The following is a 16,033-nucleotide window of genomic DNA, read 5'->3' as shown; positions in this document are numbered from 1 at the left end:
TTTAATTTAGTCATAAGAAGTCCAATCTTGCATTGCTTGTGCATCCCAAATTCTCTGCAACGTCAAGGAGAGTTTCTGATGTCCAAGCAAAGGAGGAGCCAGCCCTCTGCAGGCAAGATTGGCAGGCTTCTTAACATATGTTTAATTTTAGATAACCTTTATCAGTAAGTGCAGAAAGAAAATGTGGCTGGATGAAGGTGTGGCCTAGCCTAGCAGACCCTGCATTTCAATTATCAAAGCCTGAGGCTAGGTCTACACTACGGGGGGGGGGGGGGGGGTCGACCTAAAATACGCAACTTCAGCTACGTGAATAGCATAGCTGAAGTTGCGTATTTAGGTCGACTTACCTGGCTGTGAGGACAGCGGCGAGTCGACCGCTGCCGCTCCACCGTCGACTCCGCTTCCACCTCTTGCCGCGGTGGATTTCCGGAGTCGACGGCAGAGCGATCAGGGATCGATTTTATCGCGTCTTCACTAGACGCGATAAGTCGATCCCCAATAGACGTGCCCTGAGAGAGGATTTAATTCACCTAGTTCATCTCCTTTTGGGATTTATTTTAAATATCTCCCATGTTTGCAGGTAGGCCTGTGAGAGCTAGATACTAGTGAGAAGTTTTAGAGCTGCAAAACACAAGTCCCGATGTCCAACATCCTCCCTCCATAAAAGTTTGAGTGCTTTTCGTTGTTGGATTCCACCCAACCCCAGAGACAGCCCCAAGCATGAAATCTGAATCTGGCTTTTGACCCCTCTCCCCTTCCACTTCCTACAACGTCTGTGATTCAAGAGATCCTCTCTCTTTTCAACAGGTATGGAGACAAAAGGAAAGGTGTTTCCCATACCATGCTAACCTGAAAGAGGCCAACCCCTGCCAATTCACTTTGTGGAGGCAAGAAACTTATACCTAGCAGAGTCATCTGAATCTGGAAGGATTAGAAAGATAATATATTTTATTGGACGAATAAAAGATATTGCCTCACCCACGTTGTCTCTTAGTAGTATCCTGGGTCCCACATGGCTATAACTACACTGCATACCATCCAGGGAGGACGTCAGTTTCTTTGCAGGTCCAGAAAAGAGCTCCCTGCTGCCGCTTTTACCAGACAGCAAAGTAAAAAACCGGTTTTGGCACCTATTGCGTTGAGTCATTGCTCTCTCTCTCTCTCTCTCTCTGCACCAGTTTCTGGCTCAGATCTACACTCTGACAACCTTCCTGCCCTCGCACTGCAACACCCCCCCCGTGCCCGTTAGCAGCCTAACGTGCCGGGTGCACTCCCACGCTATTTTCCGCAGCTCGGGGACAGCCTCTCCCCATCTGCACCGCACCCCACCCGCTAGTCTCCCGTGACCTAAGGCGTGGCATGCCCTGGCAGGCACGCACTGTCCCTTCTCCCACCCAGCGGCCTGGGTGGAGGTTGGCCCCTTCGTCTCATTGGCTGCCTGGGGCCAGCTCTCCCTGCGGATTGGCTGCCTGCCTCTGGTAGGTAGGATTCTTGGAGAGGGGACAACTACATCCCTTTTTTGGCTGCGGGGCTCGCGCTGGAATTGCTGTTTGTGCAGCAGGATCCTGTGCGCGGGGAGGGCTGTGGCTGCTGCCTGTGGCGCACCCGTGACCCGCTGCTGGCGGGAGTGGAGTTAGTGGCTTGTTGGAAAGAAAGTTAGAAGTGTGTGTGTGTGTGTGTCGGTGGGTGGGAAACCTGTGGGGAAAGTTTGCACCTTAGTCTCCGGAGCGGCAGTAGCGGATCATGCAGCGGGGGAGACTCACCCTCCTAGTGTCTCTGGCTTTTCTTCTGCTCCACGTGAGAGGTAAGAAGGTGGAGCAGACGCTGGGGGAAGAGGGTCGCTGCAATGCAACTCGCCCTTCTTTCCCTTTGCTCCGACGGGGATCTGTGGCGGGGGTTTTCCTGTGGGGCTGCGCTCCCCTACGCAGCCCTCCCTCCCTCTTGCCACCTGGGGTTGGGTGCTGGGAGCTGTGGCCCGCTGCCAGCATAGACTGAACAAAGGAGCGGCTGTATTGGGGGCGGGCAGGAGGATGGTGGGGCGCCCAGACGGGAGATCCGCATGGCTATGTGGCTCTCAGGGCGGGGTTGTAGCGCAGACGGGGCAGTGCCCGGAGCTCCCCTTTGTCCATACAGCGGTGCGCGCCCAGGGGGGTGGCCTGTGCCGGGACCCCTCTCGCTGTCTGCACGGGCTGGCCGCCGCTAGGCGAGAGCGAACAAAGAGCGGAGCTGCGGGGTGAGCCCCAGGCGTGGGTGTGCGCCCCGGGTCCATAAATGGCTGGTCCACCACCCCCGACCGCAGCGCTGCCTCCCTAGGTGGGATGAGCCTGGTGGTCTGCCTCTGCTCCCCCAGTGACAGCCACCCGAGAAGCCCTCGGAGGAGGCAGCCGGATTGGAAAAACTTCCTTTTCTGCGATCGGGGGGAGCCACGTTTTAGTTGGCGACTCTTTTTTATTTTATTTTTTTGCGGTGGAATTTAATCCCTGGGAAAACTGGATTTGAAGTGATGGCGGGGAAATCGCCTTAACTGTGGGCACTGAATGTGGCGCTACTGGAAATGAGGCAGAGGGTGATGGGGGAGGATTCACCACAGGGCTGGGACATGGAAATAAGCCAGGTTTATTACGTTGGACCGGTTGGCTTGCTCATTGTCTGGTTTGGGAGAACGGAAAGGATCTGGGAGTTGTCTCTTTATGTATTGCTAGCCCGGGGAGGAGAAATGCTACATACTTGTAAGGCTGGGGAATCCTTAGCTGCCTTCCTGCCCCACCCCAACAGCGTGGAGTATCTAACTGACGTCTTTCAGGGGAGGTAGGATGCCTGAAGTGCACATCATTCTCCCACTAGATCTGCACAGAGTGGTCCTCTTCACATTTGCCCGTTGAACCATAGATACAGCAGGGGTACTGTGGTCACTTACAGAGGAGGTGATGTTGTCCTTTTAAAAAAACTTGTACAGTATGAAAATGTTTATTTTTTTCACCTCTCACTTTATATATTGTATGTGCCAAATTAGTTGCTGTGTTTTCATTAGTTTGTGCGTAGAAGGAGGGGGCTTTTCTTGAATGCCACCGGGAGTTTTGGCACAGTCAGAGCTCTAAAACAGCTTCCATTTTAGGAAAGAAAGGAGTTACTTTAAGTCGGAGCAACAGTTATCCACTTGCAAGTTAGCTTTGAGTTATCAGCACAATTACTATACTATGGGAAACTTCAAGGTAAACAAACAAAAACTTTGCTGAGCCTGCAGTGCCCTCGCTTCTCCCCCAGAGCCTCGCCACAAAACAGCTGATTGGGAGAGGGGGGGAGGTGCTGATTGGCAGGGCTGCCGGTGGGTTGGAGGCGTTGGGAGCGGGGGTGGGGGAGCTAGTGGGGGGCTGCTGACCTATTGGCAATGTTCAGTGGTAAATTCTGGCTCCTTCTCAGGCTCAAGTTGGCCACCTGTGTCATAGAGGGAGAGGAGGATGTTAAGTGTTTGACAAATCTTTGCAAGGAGGTAAATTGTTCTGACATGATCAGTAACCTTAACTCAGCTTGTTGTGTCCAGGGTTACAGTTCATAATGTGAATGCATTATCCCAACCAAATGAAAAAAGACACAAATAGGATCCTATTTTTTTCAAACAATACTTGTATGCATTCATGCATGGTATGAAGAAAGCTTCAGTTTTAACCAGTGTGAAGCTACTTTAAATAAAGCAATTTACATCAATTATCTAAATCACTTGATTTTAAATATCATCAGTCTAAATCAGGTGGAGGTTTTGCAAAACTAATTTGAAAACTTGTGCTCTTACAACATTAGACTAAAAATATATCCTAAATTTTGAAATGGTTTTTAAAATGCCACTGTCTGTAAGGTATCTTATTTGAATTTTCACTACTTTGTCAGTAGCAGTTCTGTAAATGTAAGGCTCTGATCCTGCAAACACTTAAGCAGTTGTGTAATTTTACTCACATGAACAGTCCCATTAACTTCAGTGGGGACTGCTCCTGTTCTTAAAGTTAAGCATGAGAGTTTGCAGCATCGGGGCTAGCACTGTATTTTTTTTTTTATTCAACGTCGCTCTAAATGGCATAAAATCTTTGTCATTCCAAAACAAAATTGCTTTAGTGTTAACAATGTTATAAACACAGGCCAAATTTGTTTTAAAATAAGAGCCTAAAGTTAAGCTCGCATTTAGACACATGCAGGTGAGATTCCAAAGTGTGGAACTTCATAGCAGAAAAAAATCTCTATGTAGTAGCTGAAATTTTACTAACAATTAGAAGATTAAAGAAATAAATACAAAACAACCACCTCATTACTTTAAGACTATAAAATAGAAATAATGTAAAGAACTAGAAATTGATGAATAAAAATTGTGATTTTAACCACCCTGGCCTCAACTGTACACTTCTTTAGTTGGTTTAAATTCAGACTGAAAAAAATGGTCAAAATACAGTTAAATTATGCATTTTAATGTTGAGAGCATGTGGATCAAATTCCCCCATGCATCATTCTGAAAATGTAATTCCATGTTAAATGAGCAGTTAATGATTGCATTTCCTTTGGGTACTATTGCTATTCGCCAATTTCTGGTGGGGTATCATTTTATAGAGCCACACATACTGTACTCTATGAAGCTGAAAATGTGCAGCAGGCTATTCTTTACCACTGTCACTGAAAAGAGTTCAGTTCTGTGACTCAGACTCTGAAGGCTTTTACTTTTTACACTGATAATTTACATAAAAGGACAACTGTGCATGCTAAATCAAAATGACTTCATTGCAGCAGTGCAGAAGTTCTTTGAAGTCATGACAGTGTAGCTTGGCAACTGTTGAACACTCCTCAGCTCTACACTGCACAGCCAGAAACAATTTCTAGATATTAATGTTTGCTGTTACTACTTTGGCATGTCACATGGGGTGGCAGCTATACTTAAAATGTTTGTCCTTGTTTGACTCTTGTTACTGTGATCCACGTACTGGGGAAGGCATTATTTGTTTGGAGGATACAGTTTAGTACAAAGCTACTGTAATTGCCATGTCCTTTATTCATTTAGTATTGCAAGAAGATGAAAGTGCACCCAGAAATCTACTAGCCAGAGACCAATAGGACAAGAGTGTGTAAAGCGTATGAGGGGAGGGAGGAGGAGGGCAAGTCACCAGGGAGTTCCAGGGGTCAGGGTTCATCTTCAGCTGGTAGAAAAGGGGAGGGTACATGGGTTTGTACCTGGTTGCATTTACTTTTTCCTTAGAATGTGGGAGAGGGGAACAACACTTCATCTTCCATATGAATCTCTGACTAGTGTTTGATAAATTTGAAATCCCAGGGCTACTTGTTGGGAAAGGAGCAAGTGGTAGCAGCAGCAGTATTGAAGTGCTCTGTCTGCAGACTCAGACAGCACCACAACAGTTAACATTTGGAAGATTCTTTGCAATCATAAGGAGACTGCTAATGAGAGCAGAAATTATGTAAAAGCTGGTACATTGACACTTCTCAAATATCCAGTCTTAATTCCCTTCCCCTAAGTAGGTTTCTATCATCAATATACAAAATGTCAAATGGACACTTATAAAGAAACATCTTTAGCTGTACTTGTTAAAAGGCAAAAGTCATTAGTAACTCAACTGGTAATTCACTCCACATGTTAACTGGTCTCTAGCCTTCTCACATTTTGAGTCTCTTAATAGTCTTTCTTCTTGGATCTCTGCCAGCAGTTTTATAGATATTCCCCACCCAACCCCAAAATGTATGCTTATTGTGTACAGTAGAACCTCAGAGTTATGAACACCAGAGTTATGAACTGATCAGTCAACCACACACCTCATTTGGACCTGGAAGTATGCAATCAGGCAGCAGAAGAGACTAAAAAAAAAAAAAAAAGAGAGAGAGAGAGATAAAGGCAAATGCAGTAAACTAACTGTGTTAAATGTACACTACTAGAAAAAATAAAGGGAAAGCAGCATTTTTCTTCTACATAGTAAAGTTTCAAAGCTGAATTAAGTCAATGTTCAGTTGTAAACGTTTGAAAGAACCACCATAACATTTTGTTCAAAGTTACGAACATTTCAGAAAAAACAATGAGGAGTCCTTGTGGCACTTTAGAGACTAACACATTTATTTGGGTATAAGCTTTTGTGGGCTATTTCAGAGTTACAAACAACCTCCATTCCCGAGATGTTTGTAACTCTGAGGTTCTATAACTTTCAGCTTTGTGCAGGATGGCGGGTGAGAATACTTCATCCACAAGATCTGTTCACAAGAAATCTTTTTAATCCCAGGTCTTTTCTTTTGAGTAATAGAATTTTGGTCTAGGTAAAAATAAATTTTGGGGTGGGTTTTTTTGTTTGTTTGTTGCTTTTGCCCCCTCACACAGGATATCCATTGCCTTTTTTGTTGTCTACTAAATCTTAGTTGTTTGTCTGAATAAAAGGTTCCAAGTTGGTATTTTTATTAAACAAAAGCTGTTTGTAAACTCCAGAGCTTATATTGTCTGGATTTGATCTGTTGGTGTTTTAGTTATAACATTCTCTTCTCATGCTGGTCCTTTTTATTTTAATTTTAAACTAGACCATAGACATTCATTTCAACTTTTTCTTTATTTAATTTTTGCTCTAAACTAGTGAATTGTTTCACAAATAGAAATTAAACTATGGGGATACAAAAGTTATTTAATACAAAGTTCTCTACCTAAAGCTGGGTCTGCAGTTTTAAAACAGAGCATATCTAATAGGCTTGGTGGTAATGATACAATTGTTAGTAGAGTTTAATCTTAAAGATGCTCACTCCAAAGAATTACTCTTTCAATCTGTGGCGCCTAGTGCACAAAACAAGTTGAAGGAATGGAAGTGCCAGATATCAACCCTTATTTTGTCTTCCTACTCCCTGCCTCACATTTGGGGTAACCTACATTTGGGGGCAGGGGAGATAGCATGCTTAAGAGGTGGATAGCGGAGTAGGGTTTTGGTGAAAGGTTCTTGGTGAAGGGTTCTGCGAATCTTGTGCAAATGGCTCTTGGAAGCTGGTGAAGATGAGTCTTTACTCAGACCCACGTTCTCAGTTTTACTTTTTTTTCCTTTTGTTTATTCCTCTTTTCTATTACACTCCTTCAGTATTATATATCCTTTCCTCCTAACACCACTCATCCACATTCTCCCTCTTCCACCAGCCCCCAAACCTATGCACCCTCACTGCCCAGCCCCAACACAACACTGTCACCCACATCTCCAAATCCTGTGCAGCAATCCTGCATCCCAGTCCCTCTTCCATCATCCTCCCTGCTAACTCCCACACATACATAGCCGTCACCGCTTGAAGCAAACCGCTCCATGATTCCCTCCCCACAGCAACTCTGCACCAAGGTTTCCCTTCTCACATATACTACAGCCCACTATCACTCTCCCCTGCAGCAGCCTTCTCCCCTCTGCAACCCCCCTTCATTCCATTCATCTCCCTGCCTTTCCCACAATGCACCTGGGAACCCCCACTACTTCCTACAACCACTCCCTGCAGCAAATCCCTGGTTTCCTCTTGATACCATCTCCGTCTTCCACTTCACTACCACCCACGTGGCTGTGACCAGGAAGGTAAGGGACTGCAGCAAGCCCTTTTGAATGTCCCATGTCTGCAGCCAACAGTGGTGAAATTTGTGGTGGGAGTTGCTTTGCCTTTGGTGACTAATGAAATTATCATGTCAGAGGCTCGAAATTTCATCATGTTGCCTTGATCAACATGTATGCCATATTTCACAGGCAGAGGCGGCTTCAGGCACCAGCGCAGCAAGCGCGTGCCTGGGACGGCAAGCCGCGGGGGGCGGCGTGCCGGTCGCCGTGAGAGCGGCAGTCAGGCAGCCTTCGGCGGCATGCCTGCGGGAGGTCTGCCAGTCCCGTGGCTTCAGCGGCAATTCGGCGGCTGGTACGCCGAAGACGCGGGACCGGCAGATCACCCGCAGAAATGCTGCCGAACCCGCGTGACCAGCGGACCACCTGCAGGCGTGCCGCCAAAGGCCACCTGACTGCCGTGCTTGGGGCGGCAAAAAACATAGAGCCGCCCCTGTTCACTGGAGGGCTAGGGCATTTTCAGGGCCACAATGAATCCCCTGGTGGCCGCAGGCTGTATCACACTGTATAGTTTAACCGCTGCGCTTGCAACCAGATCATGCAAATTGATCTTTGAGAGTGGATGCTTATACCTGTATGGAGACACTCAACTTCATTGAGTTTCTGGGTACATGCAAGCATCTGGCCACACTGAACCTATTGATGGAGTCAGAGGAAGAGACTGGGGGATGGATTGTCAACTTATTAATTGTGGTATAATGGAGTGGAAATGAGTTAGGATTGTCTGAGTGACTTGCCGTGTATTTTAGTAGTTCATTGTAACTTTTGATTGTTTTAGTGGAATAGTATTCAGAGTGTGGGATGGTTGCTCCTGAAGAAATCAGAAGTGGCTTTCAGAGATAAGGATGGAAGATTTAAACACACAATTGCTGTAATTTCTGGGCAAGAGCCAGTACTCAAGGTGCAGTTCCCTTGTAAGTGTTAAAATGTTGCAGTCACTTTCTTTGGGGTGGGATGTGTGTTTACTAATCACAAGACACTTCATAGCTACACAGATAAAATCTTTATGAATATGGAAATTAAACTATCAGGATCTGGGTGCTGCCCTTTGTTATCATGAACGATGATTTACATTAAGTCATGGTTTATGACTTCTTACCACTTGGTCTTTAAAACATATGATGTTCTGTTCCCTCTCCCTAGCAAACATGGGAAAGACACTGAAGTGTACAGGAGTATAAAATATTCTTTAGTGGAATGATAGGCCATCCCAGTAGTTAGCTCTCTAGTGAAGAAAAATTGGCATAAACCACTCAGTGTGAGTTTTATTTTCCTATCTGCAACAGTATTTGACAGTCTCATTCTGTTGTATGGTGTCAGGAAGTTAACTGCCTGCTTGGGCCAAACATTCTTCTTTTAACTAACCTGAATGAAACTGATTTCGGAACTGTTTATCTGTTAATTTCCTTTGTAATTGCCACAATTTGTCAAGCTGTAGAATTCTTATGAGTAGCTTTAACATTCATGTGAGGAAACTGCTGATGCCTGAGATGCATAGGGCTAGATACGCATGAAGTACTTGTGAGAACACTGAAACTTGCCCCTAAACTTCTCTGTCCTGGTTTGAGATACGTGCTCTGTTGCCATGAAAATCTCATGGGAATAATGTTGTCTGCTTGTGATCCCCACATGAGGAATACAACACATTAACATTCCTTGAGGAATGGGTAATGGTCCTGAAAGCTCTGTAGCTCCAGATATTTGTATAATTTTCCTAAACAGAAATGGAAAAGAGTATTGCTGTAACTGACAAGGTTCTTGTTGCCTTAAAGCCAGAAATTGTCAATGAGTAGCATAATAAAGGAGGCTACTGATAACTTAGCTTTGGAAAGGGCAGAATGAACAATGAATTGACGTTGACAGTTTCTTCTTTGGTGGTGATGGGATGTGTGGAGGAATGAGAACTTTCTGGTAAGTGTATCACCGGTTAAGGAAACCTGATTGTAGCAAGTCCTGTTCATTGTTTATCACAAGTCTTTGTTAGGTTTGTAAAAGTTTAAAATACCAGTCCTTGGACAAGTTAAACTTGGAAGCTGTGTGCTGTAGATGATATAAATACTGTGAAGGTTTGTTTGTATGTCTTTTGGTCATGGAAAATGAATGAGGCTATTATAGACTTTCAATAGCTGGATTTTCAAATGCCAGGGGTGGAATTTTCAAAGGAAACTAAGGGAATTAGATGCCCAATTTCCATTTAATTTCATTGGGATTTGGGTGCTGAATTCCCTGAGGTTTTTGAATGTGTTTATAAATGATGCAAAACCAATATAAAAGAATATAGGGATTTCCAAAGAGCTCTAGATTTGAAAGTCTCTTGCTCTTGCAAATCCTGTGACTTGGATGCATTATAAAAGCACTTGGTTTTGTGGACTTATCATTGTTGCTGGTATTTTCCTACTTATTAGCAACATGTGGTAACTTCTTGGAAAAAATCTTTCCACAATATTTAACTCTTCCCTGCAGAAATTGGGGATCATTCCCTGTACATCAGCTGTAGCCAGTACCTGAATTTGAACCACTTTCTAAATGTAAAGCTAACTTTTTCTTGGGGGAGGAGGGGCAAATGACAACATTCAGCTTTTTAAAGCAACAGAGAGTCCTGTGGCGCCTTTAAGACTAACAGATGTATTGGAGCATAAGCTTTCGTGGGTGAATGCCCACTTTGGTAACTGTGACACACATGCTCCCTGTCACACACTCTCCCTTCTCTCTCCCCACACACTTCATTTGAAAAGTGGCTGGCAATCTAGTAGGATGCTCATGGAACAATGGGATTGAGAAACCTGCATCATGTGACATTGTACCTGCCCCATGAGGCACTGCAAACCCTTCCCAAAACATCCTGCGGCCAGTTACACAGTGGGATAGCTACTCACAATGCACTACTCTTTGTGTTGATGCAAGAGCTGCTAGTGTGGATTCGCTCCGCCAACACCAGGAGCATAGTGTGGGCATGCAACAGCGCTTTAATTAAAGCGCTTTCATTAAAACGGCATAACTTTTGGCAACAAAACTCTTCAGTGAAGACATAGCCTTAGCCTGACTGCATTGTGGTTGTGACCTAACTTTATTACTAGGGGATACTAAGAGCTGGGTAGTGCTTCTTTGGAAGGAGTGAACTTCCAGTGTGCCTGCTTTTTGCACATGCAAATACCTACAGGTGCTCTTTAAATAGTCTTACATTAGACAGTGTTAGACTGTCCCCTGTGGTATTCATTGTGGGATGTAATCGTTGTATATGCTCTCTGATTTTACACTATGTAACAGGGTGGATTTGATTTAAATCGTGATTTAAATCTCTAGTCAGGAAGACTCGATTTAATCCTGGTTTTCTACATAAAAGTGCATTCTTGTTGGTTGTTATAACCTTAATACATATTCTTCACAACTCAGAGATAGATGTAGGCTTCATTTTTAGAAGGTACACACTATACATTTTTAAACATTTATTTTGAAAACTTTTCAGATTAGTTTTACAGCTGTATCAGAAAATGAATGATTGGTTATTTCATTTACCAAAGGTAATTGAAGCAGATATTTATGATGTCATTGGGAGGTGAACTATCTCCAATTCAACTGGTTAATCATTAATATTTGGAGGATTTTCTTGCCATGCTGTATTAGGAGGAGAACATCACCAGACAGACATTTAAATTGTTTTATTTAACTAGAACAATAAAGTTAAGTATTCTGGATTTTTTTCTTCAACAGCAAACATATCATATTTTAACAAAACAAGCATATGTCCCTCACTTCTCACATTTATCTCCAGACTTCTCCTGTCCAGATCTGTTCCACCCCCAACAATGTTCTATTCATTGAACTTTTTGAAACGTTGCACTTTTAGAGAGAGGTAAGGAATTGACTCTGTGTACACAAATTGCAGAGGGACAATAGAGTTGAGGTCTGTTATTTATCACCTTTATATATTATTTATTTATTTAAAAACATTTTTGCTGTTAACAAGCATGTTGCCTCTAGAGACACCAATCCACAGTTTGAGAACTGCAAAACTAAGCACCTCTGATGGTATCTTCTAGACCAGGGATCGGCAACGTTTGGCACGCAGCTAGCCAGGGTAAGCCCCCTGGTGGGCCGGGCCTGTTTGTTTACTTGCCGCGTCTGCAGGTTCGGCTGATCGCGGCTCCCACTGGCCTGGGAAGTGGTGCGGGACGAGGGATGTGCTGGCCTCTGCTTCCCGCAGCCCCCATTGGCCTGGAGTGGGGAACCGTGGCAAGTGGGACCTGCGATCGGCTGAACCTGCGGAGGCGGCAAGTAAACAAACCTTCCCGGCCCACCAGGGGGCTTACCCTGGCGAGCCACATGCCAAACGTTGCCGATCCCTGTTCTAGACTGAGCACTGCGTCCCATTGGGTAGATAGAAAGATTAACCTAAATAATCTATACAGAAGCCTGTGGAACCCCATAAGATTGGGTCCCTAATCCATGAACTAGTGGAACTCATTTACAAAACTTTTCTTAAACATTACATGAATATATTGTCTCATACTATAGAATTAGAATTTATAATCCCTATTCCATGATGAGATACCTTTGAGCTATAATGTATCTTAATTAAAACTATCTTTAGATAGGTTTTTACTCAACAAGCATTTTATCAAAAAAAATCCAATTTAAATAAAAAAATCATTGATTTTTATCCACCCTGCTATGTAAAGTGTACACACTCATGTTTGCATCTGCAAAGTGCACTTTGTGTCTGCAGTTTTGTGTTCACACAAAAGGAAACTGGGTAGAGGCCATTGTGAAAAATACATTCCTTAAGCTTTGAAAGGCTTTATTAAAAGTTGTCCATTTCAGTAAGCAAGTGAGATGTTTTGCCGTTGAGAATGTCCTGATTGTGTGAGGTGCTCAGATGCCATGGCAATGAGTACATTATACAGTAGCGTCAACCCCAAGCCTTCACTGAGTATAAGAATTTATGTAGAATAGAATCAAGTGTGGTAAGCTCACCTTTGGGAGGAATAACTTTCCCAGAAACAAACATGGCAAACATTTTAACCCTATGCTAGCTGACTGTGTGCTCTGAGACCATACTGAGGTCCCTAGGGGAAAATAGTCACCTCAGTTCTGAACCTATGTCCTTACTGACCCTAACCTTGTGGAACTAAACTGTGGTATAGAATTAGTTCTGGCATTTGGGTAGTGATTTGAAGGTTGGACACTGGATTTTGGGCCTTAATCTACCCAGCCCAACTGACAGGGCTGGCTCCAGGCACCAGCCCAGCAAGCAGGTGCTCAGGGCGGCCAAGGGGAAGGGGCGGCATGTCGGGCTGTTCGGCGGGTCCCTCTCGGAGGGAAGCACCTGCCGCTGAATTCCTGCCAAAGAAGAAAGCGGCGCGGTGGAGCTGCCACCGGAATGCCGCCGATCGCAACTGCAATCGTGGCTTTTTTTTTTTTTTTCCCCTCGCCGCTTGGGGCGGCAAAAACCCTGGAGCCGGTCCTGCCAACTGAATGGCTTAAGAGGCGGCGCTCAGATTTGTTGTTGCTATGCAGCAGGACTGGTTTTGGTTTCTGGATAACAGCTGTCATTAGTCTTACTAAATGCTGAGCTCCTTGTGCCAGATTCTGTAACCTCCTGTTTACCCTACTCTTATGTCCTCTCAGATGTTCATCTGGTGATTCAAAGCACTCTAACTCTTCATTCCTAAACTAAATGCTTCTGTCAAGCCATCCACATTATCAGCATCAGAGCTTGTTTTGTTTGTGATGCAAGCCCTCAGTGAATAGGTTTCTCTTGTTACAAAATGTGCCACAATTCCTAATTTCTCTATCCAGTCTTGAATGGATATTAACGCAGATCGACATAATTTGTGATGCATCCCCTGAGTTCCAGCATGCACCACAGACACGTGGAAACATGAAATTCAAACTAGGGTATGTGTGGGAGAAAAGTGGCCTCTTGAATGGATGTTCACGTCTGTCAAAGGATCCTGTGTACATTTTCACTTCTGTTCAGTGGAAGGAATGGTCTGTTCTGAAATTCAGCTTCAGGAGCTGAAAAGTGATAATGGACAACTGCTTATTTGCTCCTTGTTTAGGTACCCCAGCACTTAAAAAAATGTCATTGCTACCTTGGAAGGGGTGTCTAGAAACCATTCTTTTTGCATAAAGGCCTGTTGGGAGACTTTTGTATGTGAACAAATAACCTTGGTAAGTCAAATACGTCTTGAGCAATATGAAAGAAGTGTAGGTTTCTCTTTTTTACTGGTCCTAGAGGAAGCTTAACTGTCATGGTCACCAATGTTTTCTGACTGTAAACATGCTAAATCCAACAGGACTGAATGTGCAGCAAATAGCTGCCTTTTTTGTATTTAGAAAATCTTCACTTCATATTCTGTCTGTATCCTTGTCTCATACTTAGAATTTAAGCTCTTTGAGGTGGGGTCAGTCTTCTTTTTGTATAGTACCTAGCACAGTAGCGTCCTGGTTCATGACTGGAGTTCCTAGGTGCTACCACAGTGCAAATAATTAATAGAAAAGAAATTTAAAGATTTGATATATGAGCAAAGTTTTGATAGGTGAAGTCTTGTACGAGGGTTGCAGACTGAAAACTACAGTACAGGATTTCAGTTCTGAAGATTTCATGGTATGCTGCTCCAGAGCTAATTATAAGCTGGTGCTTGGCAACGTCTGTAAACATCTTGTCACAGTGTTTGCCTGATCAGGACTGGTGCCCACAACTCTGCCCAGAATGAGATGACTAACGCAGCTGCAAGTTCTGCTCCTCCCGCAGTGAGTCATCGTCACATTCAAGTTTCTCTGCTTAAAACTTAAAAAAAGAAGTTTTTGCAGAGGTATAAAGGGAACAGAGATTTAAGAGGAATAAAAAAGTTTTCACTTTCTCCTGTGCTGCTTGTTAGTAAATTGTTTTTCTTTTTTGGTTCTAGCTGTTTGTGACATTCACTATTTTGGGGGGGGGGGGGAAAGACTGTCAGAATGTGGGATATGCAGTAGATGTTTTTAGTCTTGGATCACTGTATGTTGACAGGAGGCAAATAACTGAATTGGAAACAAATGCCAGTGAGCTCAGAACAGCAGTTCCTAGGTTTAAACTTCAAATAAAAATAAAATTGTGCAAAATACTTTAAAGTGTTGCTTTTACTAATTGCATATGTGCAGACCTACCTACCATGGCACTAGTCCCTCATGGCTGGGTAGCAGATATTCCCATCCTTCTTATAGGTCCACTGAAGGAGGGGGATAAATGGAATTATTGGTGGGGTATAGAACTTAGCCAATTAGTTCATTTTATCATCCATTTATCATTGTGTTATTTGGCGTTATGGTTAATTCATATGCTATTTCATAGATAGTCAATGTATGCTAAATAGATTTAAATTGTAGGATAATAGAAGTGTAAGACTGAGAATTACACCTCTACCCCGATATAACGCGACCCGATATAACACGAATTCTGATATAACGCGGTAAAGCAGTGCTCCGGGGGGGGGGGGGGGGGGCTGCGCACTCCGGCGGATCAAAGCAAGTTTGATATAATGCGGTTTCACCTATAACGCGGTAAGATTTTTTGGCTCCCGATGACAGTGTTATATTGAGGTAGAGGTGTATTTAGGAGTGATGAATGTGTGTTAGGTATACAAGTAAAGCATGGCAGGAATACAAGACCTATAAGCTGAGACCTGTAAATTTTTAGCTTAGTCATACTAGGCCAGGTTTAAGAATGCTTGACATTAGTGGGTGATCTAGGAATAATCTTATGCCAGGAAGGTCACAAGATCACTATAAAAGATGTGCTCGATGTTACAAAAAACTAGATTGCAATACACTGCAGGGTATTGTTCAAGATCATGAGACACCGGATTGTTAGATCATGGAATGTCCTGTCGTGACCGCAGCATACATGTTGTGCATAGATGCTAATAAGAATAAGCGAAAGTAAGAAACAGCCTATGACAAATGGGGCACTCCAATATTCATGGGATATAAGGAAAACCCTCATGCGTCTGCATAAGGTGTTGGGTGTGATCAGAATAACAATATAAAAGAGGTTCCCTGGTTGGGTAAAAGTGGGGAGACTCCCACCAGAAACCCCAGCAGGAACCATCCCTCTATTGACAATAATCTGTTGAGAGGTCCATCGGGGACCCTAGGATATCTTTGAGGATGTGAGTATGACTACAGCCTTAGTCATTGCATGGGTTTTTGTAGGATTTATATATGTATGGGTAATTGTAACTTTATTGCTTTAATAAAACTTGTAGTACAGATAAGACTTTGAACTTGTGATTGTGTTTCTGGTCACTATCCTTGGACTTTGTGTGTTTCTGGAGTCTCCAAATTTGAGAAAAACACCAGAGGTGATTTTCACGCCATTGAGCTTGAAACTGTAGCAACAGCAGCTGAACTCATGGTAGCTTAATACAAAATTACTAAATTCAATTTAAATTTAA

General features: G+C 43.6%; 1 protein-coding gene across 1 annotated transcript in view; it reads left to right on the top strand.

Annotated features, from left to right (window-relative positions):
* Positions 1 to 1,504: 1,504 nt before the first annotated feature.
* LOC135875845 (CD99 antigen-like) overlaps positions 1,505 to 16,033 on the top strand; it is a 36,534-nt gene continuing 22,005 nt past the window's right edge. The window contains exon 1 of the mRNA XM_065400901.1: positions 1,505 to 1,804. Coding sequence (XP_065256973.1) covers positions 1,744 to 1,804 — 61 coding nt within the window. The 5' untranslated portion in view covers positions 1,505 to 1,743. The remainder of the gene's footprint in view (positions 1,805 to 16,033) is intronic.

This window comes from Emys orbicularis, chromosome 1 (assembly GCF_028017835.1).
Source record: "Emys orbicularis isolate rEmyOrb1 chromosome 1, rEmyOrb1.hap1, whole genome shotgun sequence".
Taxonomy (NCBI): Eukaryota; Metazoa; Chordata; order Testudines; family Emydidae; genus Emys; species Emys orbicularis.
The sequence above is the reverse complement of the archived record's forward strand: the minus strand, read 5'-3'. Positions and strand labels throughout refer to the sequence as shown.